The 25,316-nt window shown below is 34.7% G+C and overlaps 2 protein-coding genes across 3 annotated transcripts in view; one reads left to right on the top strand and one right to left on the bottom strand.

Annotated features, from left to right (window-relative positions):
* Positions 1-9,470, top strand: part of LOC138705157 (uncharacterized) — a 70,642-nt gene extending 61,172 nt beyond the window's left edge. The window contains exons 5-7 of one of the 2 annotated variants that reach the window (XM_069833821.1): positions 3,735-3,818; positions 5,926-5,997; positions 8,872-9,470. In XM_069833821.1, coding sequence (XP_069689922.1) covers positions 3,735-3,818; positions 5,926-5,997; positions 8,872-8,920 — 205 coding nt within the window. In that variant the 3' untranslated portion in view covers positions 8,921-9,470. The other variant, XM_069833822.1, reaches the window with a different exon arrangement.
* A 10,763-nt stretch (positions 9,471-20,233) lies between these two features.
* Positions 20,234-25,316, bottom strand: part of LOC138705156 (tetratricopeptide repeat protein 27) — a 55,498-nt gene continuing 50,415 nt past the window's right edge. The window contains exons 15-16 of the mRNA XM_069833820.1: positions 20,625-20,725; positions 20,234-20,438 (exon numbers count right to left, since the gene is read on the bottom strand). Of these exons, the coding sequence (XP_069689921.1) occupies positions 20,310-20,438; positions 20,625-20,725 (230 nt within the window). The 3' untranslated portion in view covers positions 20,234-20,309. The remainder of the gene's footprint in view (positions 20,439-20,624; positions 20,726-25,316) is intronic.

Genomic DNA, 25,316 nt, shown 5'->3' with positions numbered 1-25,316 from the left:
CTACAAAAACATGTATAACATAGATACTGGTAGGGGGTAATGGGACTTTGTAACCACCCTATAGACAGAAATAAGAGATGATTTCCAGTGACCCAGATCTTGATAGTTACATAATTTTCCTTCTTGCTTTCCAATAGAGGCTGATTGTATCTTGTGCACTTGGTCTTTACTTAGGGCGCTGCAATGAAGTAAGTGTTCTGCATTCATTACAACATCTGTGTTGCATAACATACAAGTGTCCGTGTGGAATGTTTTCATCCTGTTCAAATAATGGGCCAACACAGGTATCTATGTGGAATATTTTCATCCTGTTCAAATGGTGTGCCAGTTGCTTATTTAATATAAATTTAAATTAATACAGGATATATTCCTGAGCTGGCAATTTTCAACTGGAATTAGTAGTCTTCATCTTGCTTAGGTCTACACCCATGCTTATAGCTTGCTTCTAAGCTGATCCAAACAATACATGGTAGAGTGGTAATGCAATATCCATTCTATATTTTTTTAACATCTCACAAACTGAATGTCACAGAAAGACAATGTGTTAAAATATACATGATATATTCATATTTATCTTAAAAATATGCATGTTTAAGCTACAACAGTCGAAATATGAAGATAAAATTTCATATACGGATTTAGAAGAATGTGAAACATATTTTGGTCAACCTTTGCTCATGAGAGCAAACAAAACATATAAATCTGATGTCTAATGATGGAATAATACAATGATAATAGATCAATGGTACAATGGGAATGACAGAGAAAATAAGAGAAATACGCCCTGCAACCTTATTCCTAACAAGTCACAGAATCTGACCACAATCGATGTCTGATCTGTTTACTGTATACAATTTGTCAGACCAAATATTATAAAATAGTAGGACACCAATACAAGTACTATTCATTAAGTAATGAAAAACTGATTAAGCATTCATTTTGGTGCTATGCCCTTCAATCTTGGATGCACGTGAAGATTGACAGGACATGTGAAAAATGTCAGTGTTATTACAGAATTTATTAGTATCATGTAATATTACCCACTGAGCTCGATCATGTCATGGTTAGCATATCTCCTTGTATTTGGGAGATTCACGTGCAGTCGACCTGGTTGGCGAGTTGGTATAGCGCTGGCCTTCTATGCCCAAGGTTGCGGGTTCGATCCCGGGCCAGGTCGATGGCATTTAAGTGTGCTTAAATGCGACAGGCTCATGTCAGTAGATTTACTGGCATGTAAAAGAACTCCTGCGGGACAAAATTCCGGCACATCCGGCGACGCTGATATAACCTCTGCAGTTGCGAGCATCATTAAATAAAACATAACATTAACATTCACATGCAATTCCAAGGACTGGCTATACTGACCTTAACCAAGTATCTCTAGACCAATGAGGACCAACTCAGCTGCTCTAACGAAGCAGTGTGTGCACACATGCGCACTGACAAGCAAAAACAAGCAATGTTGGCATTGCATTCTTTCACATACAGCTCGTGTGCAATGAAAAGTGCTCTTGCATAAAGAGCACGAGTTGGGTGGCAGCACTGCTCTAGCCAAATGTACTCCATCCTATAACCCCTTATCACCACACTTCGACATATCATCAGCCATCTTCAATGAGAGACTAGCCATTTGTCTGGAAAGTATTGTACTACAATGGGTAATAACAAAGTTCTCTGCCAGAAGATAAAAGAGGTAGGCGTGGTCAAACTGAGGAATATGCGGCAAATACCCGAGAAAAAAGAAAACAGTATTGTTCTATTCTGAAATATAAGTACAGATACTGTCAGGTGTGGTCATAACAGTCGGATTTTTACATAATTTCCATTGTTTTTTCAAGAAAAAAATATAGGCTACTGCAGTTGAAAAATTAGTTCTAAAAAGTAGTTAAATGAATGTACTGCAGAAATATGTTAATAAATGTTGAATTAAACTACATTAATCAGAGTAGTTAATAAAAAACAAACATTAATATTCGAAGAAAGACTTGTGCCACGACTCGATAAATGCCTCAATAATGGTGGAGATTATGTTGAGAAGTAATTGAAGTGTAGGGAATACAATACAACAAAAATGGTTTGTAAATATCTTCCCGTTTACTTACTACATCCTTTTGGAACTTACTTTAAGAACACGCCTCATACAATGTTTCCTAGACCTCTATTCTGAACATTTTGTGGACACATTCGCATTTTGCGCATGCTCCAATCTTCGTTATGTTTTATAAAAACAGCCAGGAGCCACATACGCACTATAAAGTGTTTGGGTTAACATATAATTATATGCTGCACTAATGTTAGCTATACAGAGTGTTCATTCAAAACTTCCCAGTGTATTGAATTTAATTAAACGAAAAACACGTCAATTTAGAAATTGAAGGGGAAGTTTAAAACCAGTCTTAATCGATTATTAAGTTTCACCCCCTCACCTTCAGCCACCTCCACTTTGAAATTTCAAATGGCACCCCTATCTTGTGATACTTAAATTTGAAAGAGTATTCAATTGTTTATACATCTCGTTCATTTGTTTTCGCATCTTTTGTTTTCTATAATTGCCTGGCAACCTGTATTGTTGTTATTGTCAGTTGATTGTAGGATGAAAACACAGTTTATTTTGTGTAATTTCCAAAATTTAATCAATAAGGATGATTTCTGTTCTCTCTTGAAGGGTATACACCATTGTAAAACAATTTAATACACAAACACAACTATTACATGAAACGCTCAATAGTCTTTGTAGCTTTATTCTCTTCAGTTCTAATCAACAATAACAATCCAGGAAAACTGGAAAATTTTTAATGAATGCTCTGTATATCTTTATAGTATAGATGCACAGTATAGCATCTGCTCTGTGCTGGCCTTAAATATGTATAGCAAAATACAATCTCTAATATTACTATATTTTTGCACATATTAACCAAAGATGCAACGCCTCAAAATAATCTGTAACTTTACAATCCACAAACCAATATACAAGCCGTTATAACCATCTAATTATTTGTATACATCTGAAGTCTAATTGGTGTGATATGTTACTAATCAGCGATGCATGCAATTAGGGGGAGGGAAGAAACTGACTACCCTACGCCATTATCTCCTAGCTTAGTTGCTTCAAGAGTGATGTCTTATTGGTGTCTCTTACGAGGTTCAAACCTGTTTTCGGACAGTTGATTAAACAACAACATAACCATCTACTCTGTGTAGCAGCTCAGCAACCCTGAATGACAGGGAAATAGAGGGATGGTTGACATGAATTCTAAGAACTGCATGTCATTAGTTGTGGTAGGGGATGAGTTTACAGTTACTGAAGGTTACAGAAAATAATTCCTTTTGAATAGGTTGTAGTATATAATAGAATAACTATTTTCAACCAAACATAACTTTTTCTGTTGCATTTAAGACTGTAAATCATGTTCCAAGCAAGGCTCTAGAGCTGTTGAACAGACAATAGATGAAATTCTGACATTCAACTATATACCACCAATGTGTCCAACAGAAAGAAATCCCAAGAATTCAAATTTAGGGCAGAAATGCTGGCTTACTAACAGCAGCCCAGACTGAACACGAGACGAGTCATGTATATTTTTGTGGTTTACACTTTAGACAGAAGTTTCTAAACTACAGCATAAAAATTCTAATATAAGCATAGAATAAGCGAAAACAATTATTACGGTTTTACTACCGTAAATTACTTTCGAGATGCTAATAAATAGTTGGTAATTTTATTTTCTATGCAGCTTGAATGAAGATCCGGTCCTGCAACTAGTGTCTGAGGAGGACAGTAAAACTATTACTAATTCTGTGACATCAGGTTATGACAGGTAATAACAATAGTAACTTTTGGTAAACATAGATTGATCCAGATAGAAAAATCTTCTTCTTCTTCTTCTTCTTGTTCATTTGAAATCTTGCTGTCCAGTACAATTTGGCTAAGTCGGCTGTCTACTGTTGTTTAGCAACAAGTTTTCTGCAGGTAAGAAGGTGGTCGGGATTCATTGTTGTCCTTGGCTGTTGACAGACAATAAACTCCTCAGAAGTGAAGATCTTTATTTTGCAGAGATGTGCTGTTAGATAATCATGATCTTTCTTCAGCCTAAATGTTGCTACTGCTTCTTTCTGTGGTTTTTGTTTATTGACTGTCCAGTCTTCTTGTAGTTTAGCCGACTGTTTATCTTTGGTGTCATTCTGGGTTGTAATTTTGCAGAGCCTTTCTCCTAAGAAGTGACTATTTCTTGGGCATCCGGAATTTTGTTGGTTTTGGAAAGAGTTGTACCTTTTATTGCTAGCGTATCAGCAATTTCATTTTCCCGGATTCCTACATGAGCTGGAATCCGCTGTATTGCTATATGTTTAAGTTTACAAATTTGAGTAAAGAGTTTTTTTATTTCTTGTGTTGTACTTGTTTCTGGTTTTTGCTTGAAAGAGATTCCTTGTATTACTGATTTTGAATCCACTAGAATAACTGCCTTTTCAAATAAATTCTGTCCGTGTAGTAGTTGTGTAAGTGCAAATAGGTTTGCCTGGCTCTCTTTTTCAAAAACATCAGTATGTTTTATGTACAATTTCCTCCTAACAAACATTCAAAGAAAACTGTAACGTAACAAAATTCAAATTGAATTGCAAATTATAAATAATGACAGCTGTCATCCACTTCTTCTTCTTCTTCTTCTTCTTCTTCTTCTTCTTAGCATTATATTCTTTATTGTCCTGTTACATTACCACACCATCTTCTATTAGGCGTTCTGAATTTCCTACTCTTGGAATATACTAAATAGTCTCTTCTGACTAAGTTTCTGATTCCATTCTTTGTAGATACCGCTCCTATTTCATGTATACAGGTACCTCTGGATATACCCTGCAATCAGTTGTACTTATTTCCATGTCTATGGTGGTCTAAAAATGTAAATCTAGTCGTTTCTTTCATAACTTTCATCTGTAAAGTCCCATCTACTTTTCTCACATTCCAGACTTCATTTCCATGTGCTCTGAACGTTTTATTTCATAGCATCTGCCAATATAATTTAAATATTTTTATTGCTGTATTTTCTTCTTCTTCTTCATTATGTGACAGATTAAATCCCAAATACTTGACTTTTCGGTATATATTTTAGTACATACCAGATATTTAAAAAAAAAAATACAATATGTACTGGTACTTCAGATTTTTGTCCAGATAGTTTCACTCCATAAGTGAGCTGTAATTTATAATTTGTGGACAGTTATTTTAAGATCATCTTCTCATTTAACTGTGATAGCTTCTCATTAATGAAGCATAAAACATCTAACGTAGAGTCCCTACTTATCAAAACTTGCATGACATCCTTGTTTCTAAACTGTATTATTCTCTTCATGTAATATATTATGGCAAGTGGAAAAAGAACACAGTCTTACCTTACTCTTTTCTTGATAAAAGCTCATTTAAATAACTCATATCCTATTCTGACAGCAATTTGAGTATGATATACAAACTCTAAATATGTGTATTAACATGGTTTGATATTCATTCATTTGCTAATACCTTTATAACTATTTTAACAGAGTTCACGAGCTCTTACTACGTCAGTGTCTATGCTACTCTATTAATATTTTTATTGTTGCATAACTATCACAGGCATAGTGACACCTTCAAAAAGCATTTTGTAGGTACTTTATCTTATTTTTAACAGGAACTGCACAATTTATTGTTATACTAGTGAGCAGTTTATAACCGAAGTTAAGTACGCACATTTCTCTGTAATTATCACTATTTTAACTGACCATTACATTTTATTTTATTGTCTTTTTGACTTATTAGTTCAGTTCCACTGTGGGGACATATCAAGAAGAATTCGATTATCGTTGTTTAATGCTACAATCAGTCTTAATTATAAACAATTAGATTTTACTGATATTTCTGAAGAGCCTCATGCACAGAAGTATGTTTAACAGTTGCAGATCTGAAGAAGAGGTAAAATACTATTGTTCCATTAAAGACAAGGAGACCATGTCGGATGATGATAGGTAAGTTCACTATTTTGGTGATAAGATCTGACAACTGTGTATGTTATTATTATAGCCATTTCTTATTCTACTGTTTTATTTTGTTTCAATACTTTGGTTTTTTATGGGGATCATTAATAAAATCATGAAACCTTCACTAGTACAAAGACACACAAGAATAGGCTTGTATAAAACCTTAGTACAGCCAGTATTAAGCTATGGTAGTGAAGCGTGAACTGTGAAGAATAAAGATGTCAGTAGAATAACAGCAAGTGAGATGAGGTTCATGAGAGCAACAGCTGGATATACTCGCTGGGATCATAAAAAAAATGAGGACGTAATGCAAGAACTACAAATAGAACCCATTATGCAATTTATCAGCACATATCAACTTCAGTGGAAGGGTCATCTCGAAGGAATGGATCGATGCAGAATTCCAAAAGCACTGTTTCATTACCATCCGCATGGCAAAAGATCTCTAGGTCGTCCGATGAAGAGATGGACTGAAAATTCTAGTTTGAGACTGTAACAGGCCACTCGGCCTAATACTTGTTAGGAAGAAGAAGAAGACTTAATTTTTTTCTCTCTTGGTTTGATTTTTATTCTTTCTTTCCAAAGTAAGACACTTCAGCTGTTGCGTTTTAGCAACAAATAATAATTTGAATTAATATTGTTCACAACAAAATTTTCACGAAGTTTCTCACTTTGCATTTTCGTTATTATTTAAATGCTATAGAATTCATTAATATCTAAAAATGCTGCATAAAAACACAGTGGTCACAAAGTGGGCCTACCTCTTATTTCACTTACTTTGTGAATGCTGAATGTGAATATTGGTACCCCCATGTTTACGTTGGCACCATGCTACCATAATAACCGTGCAGTTATAAACAAATATGGCTGACCAGAGTGTGTTTACTATTGAACAAAGATTAGTGACAGCGGTTTGGCTTCATGAAAGATGACATACTGGCGACACTGTGGAAACAGTGAAGATGAAATTTCGTAACCGCTTTGGTGTGGAACTGCAACAATGTTGGGGTGTGAAAAACGTGCATTCGCAATGGGTAGTGTGAAAGACCATTCCAGAAGTGGAAGGCTGACAAGGAGGGAAACATGACATGCAATTGAGGTCTCCCCTGAAATCTACTCGGAAAAGATCTGCAGAGCTTGGCATTCCTCATTTGACTATGATGAAACACATGAAAGTTGATTTAAAGCTCAATGAATTAAGCGATGCTGATATCAATGCACGTAGAACGGTATGTGGAGCATTTCTTAAAATGTTCTGTATGCAATGTTCCCATGATAATGTTCTCTTCACAGATAAATGTGCTATCTACCAGAGCATGCATTTTGGGGTTAAGAAAATCCATTTGTTTATAAAGAAGTGGAAAGAAATGCACCCCATGTCATGGTGTGGGCTGGACTGAATGCAACACACATTTTCGGCCCTTTCTTCTTCCAAGGTTCCGTTAATGGGCCAGCCTACCAGGACATGCTTAGTGAATGACTGGTGCCACAACTGCAACAAGCTGTGGTCCTGCAACAGGACGGAACCACAGGACTATGCCACTCGCCACACAGGCATGCACTTTATTGGCCCAGACCTGCGTCAGATGCCCTGTAGAATGGAAAGAGATCCTATTCATGAAGTCATGAGAATTAACTCTCAAAATATTACCTACAATACAATAACTTTTTCTCTGTAATGTTTTGATTAGTGCAAATGTGGTGCCTTCAAGTCTTTCTATTGTTTGTAGACAGTATATTCTAAGACACACACTATCTGAAAAAAAAAAGCATAGCTACTAAGATATAAATGGGCTAATACACAACATTAGAACCAAATCAGTTCAACGCATTAGAAATCTGAGCAGAAAAGGATATGTGACATAAAAGTTTTTACTCCTTCAAGGAAGAATTAAGACTGTAGTTTTGTACATGTTATTTTTCTAACAATAAACAATAAACATGTATGAGGCCACTGGCGTAGCTCAGTCGACAGTGACGCTTCTGATCCGAAGCTGCACTCGGCCATGGGTTTCATTCCTGCTTGGTCTGATTATCTGGTTGGGTTTTCTCCGAGGTTTTCCTCAACCATAAGGCAAATATCAGGTAATCTATGACGAATCCTCGCTCTCATGTTGCCAAATAGCATCTCGTTATCACCAATTACATCAATGATAAATAACCTAGTAGTTGATACAGTGTCCTTATATTAACCAACTAAAAAAAAGTACATGTAGGGTGAACTGATTTTTTCTGGTCCATTAGGGAACACTGTCCAGAAATCAGGATTAATGCAACAGTTCTGCCAACATACTTATCTAGAAATAAAATATTAATGCAGCAAAAGTAAATGTTATAAAGGGACAACATTGTTTTTTAAGAGACAAAAACGGGAACATTTATTCTCTGGGGACAACAACTGAAAATGAGAGGTGGGATCTGGTCACCCATTTGAATCCACTGGAATAATTGCCTTTTCAAATAAATTCTGTCCGTGTAGTAGTTGTTTAAGTGCAAATAGGATTGCTTGGCTCTCTCCTTCAAAAATATTAGTATGTTTAATGTACAATTTCCTCTCAACAAACATTCAAGGAAAACTGTAACGCAACAGAATTCAAATTGAATTGTAAATTATAAATAATAACAACAGCTGTCGTCCATATCATCATCATCATCATCATCATCATCATCATCATCATCATCATCATCATCATCATCACCGTCATCATCTTCTCTTCTTCTTCTTTCAAATACTATATTCTTTAGGCCCGTAACACACTTGAAAAGAGTTTTACGTGTGATGTGGGACTAAATAATTTTTTTAGCCCTTTTGTATTGAAGCTGGGATAATGATGGTAATAATATACTCTCTCTTTGTTACAGTTTATATTCCCGTATGTCTGATTACTACACTATGGAAGAAGAGAAATAACAATATGCAAGACAGTTGAAAAATGTAAAATAAAAATTTTTCGTTACCTAATAATTGTCTTACTAATTGAAGAGAGCAGAACACCAATACCTTCATCTTCAACATCATCCTCATCACTGCTGTCATCATCTTATTCATCGCTCACATCACTACAGCCAATATTATTACCACTGCTGCTGTCATTATTACGACCACTTGTCATCACCACTGCCACTGCCACTGCCAGTGATACAGACTTTTTTAGACCTAATACTTGCCATATAATGCACCATGATACTGGATCAGTTCGTCAGGAGAATACATCACCTCAAGAGCTGCCAGGGTCAGTCTTGTGAGCAATCACCCCAGCAGAGTAGAGCAGAGTTCCGAGCACAATACAGTTCAAAAGTTCTCAATGTTTCATTTTTTGTATTTAATAAGTTTTTCATTTTAATTTCCCATATCAAAATATTCTTTCTGTTTTGTGTTAGCCTAAGAAACTAAAAAAGAAAGATGTAATAGATGAGCATTATGCAGAGGGTAAACTCTCAACAGCAAGAACTCGACTGGAGAGGTGAGATTTCTTGAGTATGCTGTCCAACCTCTCCGTCTACTGTGCCCTAAATGTTCTTCATTCTGTACCGTCTTCCCACTCTTTTAGCAGTTCTCCAGCTCCGTGTAGATGAAATGTCTGCCAAAGGGTAAGTTTTTCACTGAAACCCAGCATTCTCCTATTTTCCGCCTTCCTCTTACAAGCAAACATTCTGAGGGGGGCAGATAAAAAACTTAATTTTTTTTCTTCCACCATGTTAATAATGTCAAAAGAAGTGCTTATACAAATTTTGGCCACTCAACCGCAACTACGAGGTCGTCCAGAAAGTGATTTTCCCTGGGGCAGTTTACAGAAAAAAAAGCACAATTGCATGGAAAGACTTACTGAAACTCATAGAGCAATTGTTGGGCTATTTGTCAACATATCCCCCACTGGAATTGAGTAATTTATCATACAATGGAATCAATTTTTGTATCCTTGTGTCGTAGTCAGCCATCTAGGATCGGAACCAGCGTTTACAGCCGTCTGCACCTTTCTGTTGATCCCATGATATGACAAAAATGTCTCAATTCCGGTTGGGAATATGTTGAAAAATAGCTCAACAATTGCTGTGTCTGTCCGAATAAATTTTTCCAATGAAATTGTGTTTTCTTTCTGTTAACGTTCCCTAGCGAACTTATTTTTTTACGGCCCTCTTAATTGCGGTCGAGTGGCCAAAATTTCTATAAGCACTTCTTTTGACATTATTAACATGGTGGAAGGAAAAAATGTAACTTTTTTTATCTGCCCCCCATCAGAATGTTTGCTTGTTAGTTTCTGCATATGATCCATGTGTCTTAATGTTGCCTATTCTGATATTTTTATCTGTCTCGAACTTTCCTTCCATTCATCATTCCTTCCAGTGCATCCTTCAATAGGCAATTTCTTCTTAGTCAGTGGGCCAGCCAATTCCTTTTTCTCTTTCTGATCAGTTTCAGCATTATTTTTTCTTCACCCACTCTTTCTAGCACATTTTCCTTTCTTATTCTGTATGTCCATTTCTTCTCCACATCCACATTTCAAATGATTCTAGTCATTTCTTTTCATTTATTTACAAAAAATACATCTGTAGCTTTCATTATTACCATAACTACGTTCCCTTCCTGCTGTTACTCAAATGAGATTCATTCATCAACAGAATGGTGTCACAGTCCCTCTGGGAGCATGGGCTTATTAATCTGCAAACTTTGGTTTGATCCATTGACTGGAATGATAATTATAGTGAACTAGATCAGAGGATGGGTGTTTTCCCAATATTCTCCCATTGTCTTAAACATCACATCAACATTCTCCATATACTTTCCTCTCATTTTATTTGTATAATTTCACATCATCAAAAACTGTGGTAACGCTGTGACAGATGACCTTCGGTGATGCTGGATGTAGAAGGCTAGAGAGAATGGTGAGAGTAAGCTTCGTGCAAAAAAAGAAGTAATTTATCACTGACAGTTTCCACATTATAAGCATATTAAGTTAGGGTGAATTAGAACGTTTAAAATAAGTATATAACTCTATAATTTTTTTAAATGTGGAAAACGAAATAATATTAATCCATATCTCCCCTAATATGGTGTTTCCTGTAATTAGCAGTCTTTAAAAAATCATTCCATTTTAAGGGGTTGATATTTGAAATAACTTAAAATTGTAAACTTGCAGTCACTTTAAAAATATGAAAAAGAAAAATTCATAACAATGCTCTACATTTTTAGGAAGATATTGCACTTTTTAGATTAATTGTATCATCAATGCTAAGCATGGAAATAACTCTGCAATGATACAGGGGACAGTCTTAAGATGACTTCTCCTAGCATGCAGTTTGTAGAGTCAACTTGCGGTGTGTAACAGTTCTGTACATCAAATCCCACAAATTGGATTAGTAGAAGGTTAGCCGAAAAAAAAAAAAAAAAAAAAAAAAAACTATTTGTAATCCACCTAAGAAATTAAGTAATTTCCTAAAACCTGTGAAGACAGCATAGGACGCAAAATTCCGGGAATTTAACAAATTCTGTGCAAATGTGGGGAAGTTTATTTATGTCAAACAGCTCGTTGTATTGAAACACGAAAAGTAGAACATGCTTGATAAATTAGGTTATATCAATCAGACAAGTCTGCATTATACCTGTTTTTTTTTTTTAAGATGGGACATGACAGTTAAGCAGCTGAGCTTGGAACTACATCCTATGTTGCCAATATGGACTACCACGCTGTCAGCTGATGGGATTAACGTTAGATGGCTGACATTAAAACATTCATTGACAATTTACGCAAGATTAAAAAAACAATACAAAAATCGACAAAGAATGAAAGACAAAACGTATCAATGCTAATATTGTGTGCACAATAAATGGTGTCAAGAGAGCTATTGAACACTACCACATGGGAACCGTAACTTTGGCAACTCAACCATTATTACCATGGCAACAGGCCTACCACACTATGTGACATTCAGTTGTTTTTCCGTCGCAGCGCTTATGTCATGTCCCATCTTAAAAAAACAGATATAGATGAGTACTGCATCAATTGTGAATACAAGATTTTATTTGATAAGACCAGCATCCTAGCTGGAAAGTCAAGCCATTGCGAAAGTGTAATTAAGACATACCACAGAAATTAATACAAGTCCCAAAACGACAGTGGGTTCATATTTAACAAAACACGGAAACCAATTTTATGTTCTTAAAACTTGGAGAAAGAAAATGTGATATGTATTACAATTATTTACGAGTAACAACTTCATACACTTTATTACTTTATATACACTTTGCTCAATCGTAATTTGACTTTACTCTTCTTTCTCACCATCACTACAGCATGCTAGCATTACATGCCATAAGCCTTGTATGGTGGCACAGGCTACTAACTATATCATGGGTAACACTATGGATCATATAGCCACTTATTTTTGAGATCCTACGATTGAATTTTTTTTCTCTGTGCTAAACAATATTACTTCCTTCCTTCCTTCCTTATAGCTTCTAAGGAACCCGGAGGTTCATTGCCGCATAAAATCAGATCTAATTTAGACAACTTTAATAAGTGTATAGTTAAGCAAACTGCGAAAAATATTCATTTAACACAAAAGAAGCAGTCAGCAGTAAATTCTTTGCTTATCAATCTACAGAACAAAATTGATTTTAATGATAGAACATGGACTCTCTGTTTAATCATATGAAGTTTTGGCTTCCTATGCAGGAAACCTGTCAATATTCGAAAGTTTCTGATAGAGAGAGGTGAAATTCGAAAGTTGAGGCTGAAATATCTCAGAACTCTGGAACATGTATGCATGAAAGAAGGAACAATAGTACAGAAATTCATGGTTCAAAAGAAAAAGACTCGTTATATTTCAAACCAGGACTGAAAATGAATTTGTTGCGAATGCTTTGTTAATGTTTACACAGAGGGGCCATTACCACGATGACATAAACTACACAACTACGAGAAATGAGTTAACCAAAGACTGTATCCAAAGCTTCCCTCAAATTCTGTATTAGTAGCTGTGCCACAATGTATGGATTGACTCTTTTTTACTTTGTCATCCCAAAAAGCAGTCATGAAAAAATTGCCGATAGAACACAGTATAAAATGTTGAAGACTGACGGTATTTTAGCCAAGACAGGGCAATCAGTATTACGCTTACCCCTGCAGTATCCTGATTTAAGCCTCATTGAATTCTTATGAGGGTTAATGAAGGCTACTGTACAAAAATATATAGCCATTGTCACTGCGTCGTCGTCGTCCTCATCATCATTTAACCTTTTAATTTCTAATTCATATTAAAAATATTTAATTCTTCTCTTATATCTTCGTTTTTTATGTAATTTAGTTTTGTACATTTTTAAACTCCTCTTAAAAACATCATATCCGAAGTCTGTGTTTTACTTTAATGTTTTTTCGTTCTTGTCCTCAGTTCACTTCTATGAGGTAGTATAGGAAGAGCCATAATTTTGTAGAACCTACATAGCAAAATTCAGAAATTTGTTCCAATAATTTATCTTGTATTATTATTTTTGTCGTTAAATGTACATCACTTCTAAATCTCACTACTTTTGTTTTTGTGAGCAATATTGCCATATTATAATTGTCATGTTGTCAACAAGTAAAATACTATGGGTAGGAAGATCGCATTGCAAAAACATTTCCATTTTATATATCAGTCAGAAATGACTTTGTCAATATAGAAATAGGTGAAAGTAGGCATCCTTGTCGTACTTCTCTTGTTACTAATCTAAAATCATAGTTTATTTAGTACCAAAATACAGGCTTTGTAGGTTATCTATCCGATGTTGAAATATATCTTTCTCATGCAATACCGGATGTCCCAAAAGTAACAATTCACTTTCATGAAAACAGTAATGTTTGTTTTCTTTCACACATGTTTGAAGAGATGCTCTCTGTACAAGAAAGAATAGCCAATGTTTTCTGGAAACTTTATGTTAAAACATTCGAGGAGGTGCATGAGCTGTACCGTCGAAGATATGAAAATGAGCCACCAATAAGAACCAATGTCAGGCTTCTTAGATGAACAGGTAGTGTGTTTAATGAGAAACATTTTGGATGACTATCAATATCTGACGACATAGTCCAGAACATTCATGAGGCCACTGAAAGGAGCCCACGTGCTTCCATTAGTTGGCTGAGACATGAGTTGAACATTCCACGAACCAATGTTTGGCATACTCTTCATTTTACTCTGAAGAAGGCGTAACACATCTAGGTAATGCATCACCTGGAGAAGGAAGATCATCCAGCCCATATGGGCCAAGAACAATCCTCGTCAGGTGCTAGATTGGGAGAAAAACAACCCAAAGGTGAACGTAGGCAGGGATGACCAAGACTAAGATTTATGGACCATTCATGTTTGCGGAGTAAACGGTAATGGGTACAAATTACTTGATATGTTTCACATTTCCCTGGAAACACAATTGGAGTCTGATGGAATTCTGAATACTGTTGTGTTCCAGCAGGAAGGGGCTCCTCCCAACTTTTATCCAACCACATGTTCCCAGGACAGTGGATTGGTAGAGGTTCACAGCTTATCTGGATTCCGAGGTCACCTGACCTTACCCTCTTAGATTTCTTCATCAAGTCCCTTGTGTGTAGGGTTAAAATCACAAGCCTGCATCAGCTGCGTGAAAGGATTGTGGAGGCAGTCAACAGCATCACATCTGATCAACTGCATAGAGTGTTCACAGCTTTGGAGGAATGGTGGTCTGTGTGTTGACATGCAGGATAGCCATGTTGAACATGATTGATATCTAATGCCATATGCCCTTGCTATGTATATATACGTTTACTATACAAACGTGTGCAAATTATTAGACTCAAACGATAATATATATATATATATATATATATATATATATATGATTTAAGTAACATTTATTCTACAAAACTCATTTATTACACACTGTTTGCAACAATTAATATTTAGTATGAAACCCTTTGTTCTTTATCATCAATTTTATGCGGTTTGGCATGCTGTTCAAGAGATTTTCACATTGTTTCTTGAAGTCTTCATCCCTGTGCCATATTTGGGTAAGCACTTCTATGAGGTCCACTTTAGTGGTAATCGTTGGGTTTTTTTTTTCTCTCTTTACGATAGACCAAAGATTTTCAATTGGATTTGCATCTGGGCTGTTACCTGGCCAGGGAAGGACTTCTACATTATTTTCAGCCATAAAAAATTAATTACTGATCTGGCTTTCTGACAGGGTGCTCCATCCTGTATGAAGACACATTCACCATCAGGGAACCAGTCTCTCATTTGTGGAAAAATTCGGGTTTCTAGAACTTTTTTTGTACTGTCCTGTTGCATAGAATCCTATAGAATTATTTTGTGGCCAGTAATTCATGATAATTATGAAAATGTAAAAAATGTGGTGCTGAGTCTAATAATTTGCACACGTCTATATTAAACATGCTTTTAATTCAAATGAATCGTTACTTTTGGGACACTCTGTATATTCCACAGTTTTTGTCTATCTACTGTATCAAATATTCACAATTGATATGGTCATGCAGTTTATGGAAGAAACTTGTGGATTGAAAACCAAGAAAGACTGCCTTTCTCAATGTGAATACTGCAAGAAATTTGAATAGGAGTAATAGCAACAGGATCAGTTATCAGAAATATGACGAGTAGTTCACAGCAAACTTAAATGACGACGCAGACAGTGAAGACATCGACGAAAAAGAGATTGGCAGTGATGAGCAAACCTGTGACTTTGAATGGCAAAAGTAAAGTGATTCGACTATTTAGTTTTTACACTCCTAAATTAGTTGCAATGCTGTATTTTTGTAATGTATATTACGACATAGTAAAATATGCGTTATATAAATAACACATCAAACAAGAGAAGAAAATTTATGAGTGTAGTCAAAGAAACAATGTATGATTTGTACTTCAGAATGTAGTCAATTTATTTAAGAAAAAAATGATATTGGAACAACCAATTTCCCATACATACCAAACCCTCCTTACAACTGCCCATTACTTCTCTTATTGTGCAGCTCACATACCATGTTTCATCTCCTCACTCACTCACTCACTCACTCAACCTCCCCCCCCTCCCCCCCCCCTCTCTCTCTCTCGCTTTCTTCACTCTTCTGATCCAGATGTCTTCATAGAATCATACATCCTATGGAGACAGTATTATTATTTCTTTATTTATAGTCACAATTGCCAAGTCATTACGTGACTCTACCATCTATCAACACGTCTGTGAGCTATTATGCCATCTGGTAGATATATCTGCAGACATATCCATCATCTACAATCAATCAGCAGGGATTAATATCCTGTGGAACACTATCTGTAGGTTTATTTAATCTCAGCCATTCTACTAACTTTGCAACGATGAATATTTTCAACAAATCATAAGTAAGGAGCGGATTCCTATGTAATTAAATATTTTTCTTGTGTATGATAAAACACAATTAACGAAGTTAAAAATTCCGAACATGAAGTTTCAAGTTTAAAACCCGAATTTTATTTCACATAAAAACATATTTTCACAAAAAAATTATGTAAATACATATTTTCAGGAAATCTATTATAAACACATAAATTTTGGAGTTTTTTTTACTTAAATAATTTTTTACAAGAACTTTTAAACATTTTAAAACTAAATCAATTATGTAAGTCAGAAGTACATTATCTTTTTAAGAATTCTTGGTTGCTTCGTGTTTCACGGATAGTGCATCTGTGATCCATTTTCGTAATAGTATCACCTCAAGTTCTGAGAACTGCTAGGCAACATATCAGTGTTATTATTAGAGAATAAATTAACATGGACAAGGAGGAGAGATCTTGCAACACATAGTTAGGAATGTTTATTGTTGCTGAAGATGATTTCATTCAACGCTTTGTTTGTGAAACACAACAGATAAGAGCTCGGGTATGAACATTATTTAATTTAAAGAAATCTCTCGCCTCTCGCTCATGTCCATCAAGTAAGGCAATACGTCTTGTTGTGATTCCCTGTTATCGGCTTCGTCAATCGATATCCTTCAAGATATACTGAAAGATGGTTGTTTAAAAAACGATTTGGCTTTCCTATTAGCAAACCTAAGCTTTTTGTGTGACACCATAAAAAAACTCGAAACATCCAAAAACCTGTTGTCTGAAACAGAGAGGTGCGTGCCATGAAAATTAAACTAGACTCGCTATCAGGTTCAGAAGTACAAGTACTAAGGGACAAATTCCAGAATGTGTTTGGGAAAAACAGTGGATATAAAAAAATGTGTAAATTTTCTCAAGTATTGGAGGGTGTGCCTGTAGGTGAAATTGACAGTGTATGTGTTTGTGACATTCCTCTCTTTAAATATGCACGTCTGACGTCCTGTGATGTGGAAAGATTGTTTTCACAGTATAAGTCGTTGTTCAGAGATAATTGGCATGCATTTGTGATGGAGAATTTGGAGATAACCTTTGTTGTTCACTGCAATTCTCGGCCAACTACTAGCACTCAAGTGTGGTTGGTGAGTACCTAGTAATTTTTTTTTCCAAACTAAGTAAGGTATTTTTGTCATATTAAAAAAAAAAAAATATTTTTTTATTTTTAGCAAATATTTTCGTACTTTTTAGCACATAAAAAATAAATACATTTACACTTTTTAGCACATAAAAATCCGCTCCCTAATCATAAGGATATTGGAACTTTATATTTCACCTTTGGTACCTGATCACTTGATCAGGTATAGTAGGAACATCATTAAGAATATTAGAAAATCAATAATTGAAGAATTATACACAATATCTAATAATTATTTAGCATCAATAATTATTAATACACCATTACTACTAAAAAGTGGCGCTCAGTTGAATTAGCAATCTTTTTTTTACTCCTCCGAATATTTAAGACATATATTTGCAACTTAAGCCTGGCAGATGTTGGCGGGCTTTCCCTTACTACAGACGTGGACAAATTATTAGCAAAATTGAAGATTTTTATTATATATATATATATATTTTTTACAAAATATGATTCTTCAATTTAGACTACAGTTGACAATTTTGCGTATTTCCAAATTATTAGCAAAATTGAAGATTTGTATTGTATATTTTTAGAAAAGTTAACTCTTCAATTTGGACTACATTTGATATTTTTGCATATTTACAAATTATTAGCAAAACTGAAGGTTTTTATTATATATTTTTACAAAATTCGATTCTTCAATTTGGAATACAGTTGACATTTTGGATATTTCCAATTTATTAGCAAAACTGAAGATTTTTATTTTACAGTTTTACGAAATTTGACTCTTCAATTTAGACTGTAGTTGACATTTTTGCTAATTTACAAATTATTAACAAAATTGAAGATTTTTATTATATATTTTTACAAAATTTAATTCTTCAATTTAAACTACAGTTGACATTTTTGCATATTTCTGTCTATTGTAATGATAGAAATATGCAAAATTGTCAACTGTAGTCTAAATTGAAAAATCAAATTTTGTAAACAGAATTATCATAAAAATCGTCAATTTTGTTAATAATTTGTCCACGTCTGTACATCGAAATTATCATTGTTTGTAAGGTTGGAGAAACTGCGTAGTCTGTGACAGGTTCATAATATTCATATTACTCCGTACGAGAAGGGCGAATACACCACTCTGCCTGAAGGCAGTGCCATTCATTGTCTCAGTGTTGTTGTAGCCACACAGACTACAACTGTAGTGAGGAATTACATGTATTTATGGACATTCTAATAGCTTAATATTTAAAATAGAATATTGTTGATCTACAATTAATTTAGGTGCTGTTACTGCTCGGTACCCCTTTTTCAAGGGCAGCTATCCTTTTTGGATTCTTCTCTCTCCAATAGTGACAGTGATAATCAACCAGGGATATCTGATTATTGTAGAGCACGTCAGAGGCATGTCGAAAAATGGATAAATGTACAAGTAAAGACTAAAAGAAACAAAAGTGAATCGTACATTAGTACGAAAACATCTCAACATGTGCAAGCTCGCGGTATAGGCCTGCCATGTACTTGTGGGTGCTTCAACGCATTAGGTATGGAGAAAATACAATCTGTATTTCGTAATTTCTGGGAGATGGGTGATTATGACCTCTAGAATGCCTATATTTCTAAGCTCGTAACCAGTGTTGATGTGAACAGATGTTGCATTAAGAACAGGCCGACCTCTCTCAGCTGGTTTTGCCAAAGAGGTATGTCACACCAATAAAGCTCACTTCTGATAAAGTAAAGGATCTGAAATCTCTCCTTATCTATGTGCCACAGAACGTTTCTGGATGACGTGATCAGCAAAGAAAATGTGCAACTAGCAGTGACCGACTCAGAGGAACATCTTCATGAAGATGATGTAATGGATTATTAGCACCTCTGTTCCCAGAACAAGTGAGACCACTTTTGATAGCAAGGATAATAACATGACATGCATTTACTTACTTTTGTTTATTATTAATTTCAGACACTTTGTAAACATCACATCACAGTGCGATTAAGTGTTTTTATTTACTACTACTATTATTATTATTATTATTATTATTATTATTATTATTATTATTATTAATGTCTGCCACTATTAAGTTCATTCTACACCCTTTGCTTTTTCTAATACACTGTTTTCAAATTATTCCCATAATATTGATGAATTCATAATGTCATCTATGATCACTATTAAGTTGGAATATTAAATTGTACATTTAATTGCAATTTTCAATAAAGCAATTCGTTTTTCAGTGTACAAAGTAATTATCATTATTTACAGACGTATTCTTGGCGGCTTCGCCCTTACCTCATTTACAGGTAAAATACTTTGAACTCGATTATCTCTAAATTTACATTTGGTGGGTTCACCCTTCTCTTACGGAACGCCTCATATGTAGCTAGTTGGTGATGTATGCAATGGAGGGGGAAAGGAACTGACCACTCTACCCCATTAACTCCTGGCCTGGTTGCCTCATAAGTGGTCCCTTCTTGGTATCACTTGTGAGGTTCAGATCTGCCTTCGGACAGTTGATTAAACAACACGGCATTTACCTTTCAAATTACTAGATTCCTAGTTTTTTTATGATCGAGAAAACCACTAAAAAACCTGATCAGACTGGCTGTAACTGAGATTTCAACCACCAAGTCATCCTGCTCGGTACAACATTTCTTATGGATGTGTAATAAAATGTAAGGTTGGTTGTGGTATCTTTACAGCTTGTCCTACTTCCTTTCCTATGGTGCCCTCATTGAGAGATGTATAAAGAATAAGTAACCAAACAATAATTTGATACAATTATATTTACAGACATGTTGCACATAACTGAAACAAATGACATTATGGAATGAATGCAGACACTCATAAACTACCCTTCTTCTGCTGCAATACTGAAACAATTTCTTGTAACTTGGTATTGAGATCTTGAAGTTGAGAAGACATTTCTGTGTTTTGTGATTCCTCAGCTGACAAGATATTAGGATAGAATTTCTGAAAGAAAAATTAAAGATGAGAAATAAATTAATACTTACAAGAATTTAATACACTGTTTTGTGACTAAGACTGTCATTTGATAAATATGCATATGACCAATTTGGAAACTAGTTTATTGAAATTAAAAGTGCATGAAAGTCTATATTTCACAGAAAGATGGTAGAAATAACAACTGATAATTACCTTGATTCTTGCAATAAGAGTCTGCAGACACAGTTTTGCAGAGGCCAACATCTGCACTGCCTTCTCAGGCCTTGTACATTTCTCACAACATAACAGAGTAGCTGCAGAAGCAAACAATATGACGTAAAATGATAAGAATATTACAATTATTGTGACATAAATGGTTTAATTATAATTAATCGCTAGTACTTATTATTGGAGCCTTAATAACGAGAACTGACCTTCACAGACAGTCAGAAAATTTATAAACTTTAAAAGTGTTATCAAGTCTTTATTTTGGCTACTGCAAAGACTTTACAAAGAACTTTTTCTTCCTTAAATTCTGTAACGAATAAATATGAATTTGAAACATTCGTGCACAAAAACAAGTTATGAATTTTAAAGAGAAAATTCCACTAAAGTTCAACAATAAAGATGAAAATGATGAGATGATGATAATTACAAAGACGATAATGATAGTGACGAAATAATAATAATAATAATAATAATAATAATAGTAATAAATGTACATACAGTAGAAAAAGTGAAATAAGTTAAAATAATTTGGATGTTCAATTTCATACAAGAGGAAGGTGGGAAAATAGGAAAGACTGGAGAATGTTGGATTTGCAGTGAAAGACCTCCCTTTGGGCAGGAAACTATGAATGAATGAATAAATGAATTTCATTTCAACAAATATAGAGAGATTCATTTATAATCTGAGAACAGTTACAGAGTTCTTCCACTAATACTGATTTGACATTTGAACTATGATCACGATTACATACATTACCTGTAAATTAGCATAAAATCCAGTGGCGGTTGTGGTTGACATATCTATAAATTTTACATTTTGGAAATGGCTTTCAAACCATGGAACATATATTTAACCCCAACAGGAAGAAATAAGTAACTAAATATGAGGAAGAGGTTTCTTTTCAAAATTAAATTAAATTATGAATAAAACATAACTAAGCATTATTGAAGTCATATGAACAAAATACCAAATAAGTCTGTACATATATTAAACAATTTCGCCTCCACTGCTGTGGAGTAACTGTTAGCATGACTAACCATGAAATGAGCTGGCCCAGGTTCAAATCCTGGCTGGGACAAGTTACCTGACTGAAGTTTTTCCCGGGGTTTTCCCTCAACCCATTAGGAACAAATATTGGGTAACTTTCAGCACTGGACCCTGGATTCATTTTGCCGGCATTATCACCTTCATCTCATTCAGACGCTAGATAACCATAGCAGTTGATAAAGCGTCGTAAAATAACCAATTAATTAAAAGATTAAATAAATATCTTCCTTAAAAACGCTGAGTCCTACTTGAAAATGCAGTCTATTCTATGTTCTTTGTTATGAGCGAACTTATCAATAATTTTCTGCTTGAGATTTGAAATGTTCATAACAATATTTTTTTCTGCACTGAAAGCATTACTATTCCGAAAGCCTCTCTTGTCCCAAGGTATTTTGTATAGTCTAATCTATGTTTAGAGTCAGAGTGGGTTGTCCTAAAATTTTAATTTCCAATTTCTCTTCCACAAATTGAAGACTAAAGAGTTTTAAAAGCAAATTGGACACTGAATTCATATTTAAAATACATTAGTTAAGTCACTGCCGAGTTTAAATACACACCACTAATAGCAACAACCGTATCTACACCTTACAGCCACAAAGGTTTGCAAGCCAGCTGCAACTAGCACTTACAATACACAGTTTAACACCTCCACTTGTGGAATATATATGCTAGATGTGCGTACACAAGAAACAAGTGAGAATCTCGAATGTCTGTTGGGTGGTAGAGCTATTACCACACCTCACTGGTCTACATGGAAATGAGCGTGTTGCTGTTGTACAGAGCTTCAAACAAATCACTGCTCAGAAGAAATTAATTAAAATGCTATTGAAAGAAGTAACAATTCAATCTCAATTCAATTAAAAGGAATAATAAAGATGGTTGTAAAACTGGTTGTCGAGCAAACCTGTAGCTATGCCAGAAACTGTCACTGATAAAATGTCTATTATATAGATTTTCTAGAAAAATTGTGAAATACAAAAGGAAGATTATTTTATTTCAAACATGGCCTATCACCTATAGCCTTTATATGCAATTTCTAGGTTTGATAGGCTATATAAAGTCTGGGTTACAGGCATTAACTTACTGTATCTGTAACTTAAATATTTTTTGAGATGTTAAGCTCTTGCCATATGTCGTCTTTGATGGTTTATTACTTTCTGTGCTTGTCTCTTAACCCAAGTATAATAAAATTGTTGAATTAATATCCTAGCAGCAGGCTTTGCATTGTATATATCTTTCTGCACGCATCAATACTTGTAAACTTGTAATGTGAAGCAGTGTTGTCACATTTCGCTGTAAAGATTATTTCTAGTTACAATTATTTTCATACCAACATCAATACACTGATTACTACGAACACTCTCTTACTTACTTACTTACTTACTTACTCGCTTTTAAGGAATCCGGAGATTCATTGCCGCCCTCACATAAGCCCGCCATTGGTTCCTATCCAGAGCAAGATTAATCCAGTCTTATCATCATATCCCACCTCCCTCAAATCCATTTTAATATTATCTTCCCATCTACGTCTCGGCCTCCCCAAAGGTCTTTTTCCCTCCAGCCCCCCCAACTAACACTCTATATGCATTTCTGGATTCGCCCATATGTGCTACATGCCCTGCCCATCTCAAACGTCTGGATTTAATGTTTCTAATTATGTCAGGTGAAGAATACAATGCGTGCACTTCTGTGTTGTGTAACTTTCTCCATTCTCCTGTAACTTCATCCCTCTTAGAACCAAATATTTTCCTAAGCACCTTATTCTCAAACACCCTTAATCTATGTTCCTCTCTCAAAGTGAGAGTCCAAGTTTCACAACCATAAAGAACCGGTAATATAACTGTTTTATAAGTTCTAACTTTCAGATTTTTTGACAGCAGACTGAATGATAAAAGCTTCTCAACCGAATAATAACAGGCATTTCCCATATTTATTCTGTGTTTAATTTCCTCCTGAGTATCATTTATATTTTTTACTGTTGCTCCCAGGTATTTGAATTTTTCCACAGCTTCAAAAGATAAATTTCCAATTTTTATATTTCCATTTCGTACAATATTCTCGTCATGAGACATAAATCATATACTTTGTCTTTTTGGGATTTACTTCCAAATGTATCGCTTTACTTGCTTCAAGTAAAATTCCCCTGTTTTCCCTAATCGTTTGTGGATTTTCTCCTAATATATTCACGTCATTTGCATAGACAAGCAGCTGATGTAACCCATTCAATTCCAAACCCTCTCTGTTATCCTGGACTTTCCTAATGGCATACTCTAGAGCAAAGTTAAAAAGTAAAGGTGATAGTGCATCTCCTTGCTTTAGCCCACAGTGAATTGGAAATGCATCTGACAGAAATTTGACCTATACAGACTCTGCTGTACGTTTCACTGAGACACATTTTAATTAATCGAACTAGTTTCTTGGGAATACCAAATTCAATAAGAATATCATATAAAACTTCTCTCTTAACCGAGTCATATGCCTTTGTGAAACCTATAAATAACTGATCCACTATACCCTTATACTCCCATTTTTTCTCCACAGTGAATAAATTTTAAGCTTAGAGTCCTGAGAGTATAGTATACTAAACCATACTTCATACATGATTAAGATCTAAAAAGTAGGTATGTGCAATATAATATACCTGCATTTGTGCCCTAACTGTAACCTGCAGAATTTTTTCAGCATTTCTCCTCATGTCAGTGACTTTTTTTCTTGAAGTGTAGAATTATACTGAACTTTAAAAATAAAACACCAAATGCCTCATAACTCAGGAGAATAAGATGACTTTCAATTAAAACTGAAATTAAAATTACTAACCTTTTTTGTCATCGTCAATCAACTCGAGATATGATACTTTGTGATTGGGGTGGTATTTGAAAAAGCGTAATCAATAAACAAACTCTTATCTTATCTCTTCAAAGGAAAGCATCGTCTCTGACACCAGCTGGGTATTAACTGATTGCTCTGACTTTACAAGATTATATGCTATATTGTATTGACCCGAATCTAGTACAACCACAGTCTAGTATATACAGTCACGAAGCTCAATACTTACTAAATATGCAAACATTGATAGTTGCTCACCACCAGGATCGCTACTATCACCTCATCACAGACTCTTTCCCTAGCAGACGATAAAATGTATTGTACTTTCGATATCGTGTTCTTTTGAAAAAAGTAACACCTACCTTCCTTCCACTATTGAAATATGAAATACATAAGGTTTACATATTATTTTCATAAAATATGTATTATATTCTATAAACTCACCTTCCTGGATCTTTCGGAAGAAGGATAACTCTAACCTATTTTTCTTACAATTTGTAGTACTACAAATGTCTTCTTGTCCCATATTATTATTTAAATGATTGTATTTTAGCTATTTACAGTTATTACAACTGATAACGAACAATTCACAGTTTACATAGCTTTCCACAAAAATGTGAAATACGGCACAGTCAATGCCTCTTCGATCTAGACCAGGCCGTAATGTTTGTTCGGGTTTTCTATTTCACTGTATGGAGTTCAGTGAAATATTATAACTTTATTGCTTATCATTGCTAAGCTTTATTTAGTGTAATGTGTTATAAGTTCCGTTTACTTCTTGTTGCATAATATGTTGCAGAAAT

This window comes from Periplaneta americana, chromosome 8, assembly GCF_040183065.1.
Source record: "Periplaneta americana isolate PAMFEO1 chromosome 8, P.americana_PAMFEO1_priV1, whole genome shotgun sequence".
In the NCBI taxonomy this organism is placed as follows: domain Eukaryota; kingdom Metazoa; phylum Arthropoda; class Insecta; order Blattodea; family Blattidae; genus Periplaneta; species Periplaneta americana.
Note: the sequence above shows the minus strand (reverse complement) of the source record. Positions and strands in the feature narration are given on the sequence as shown.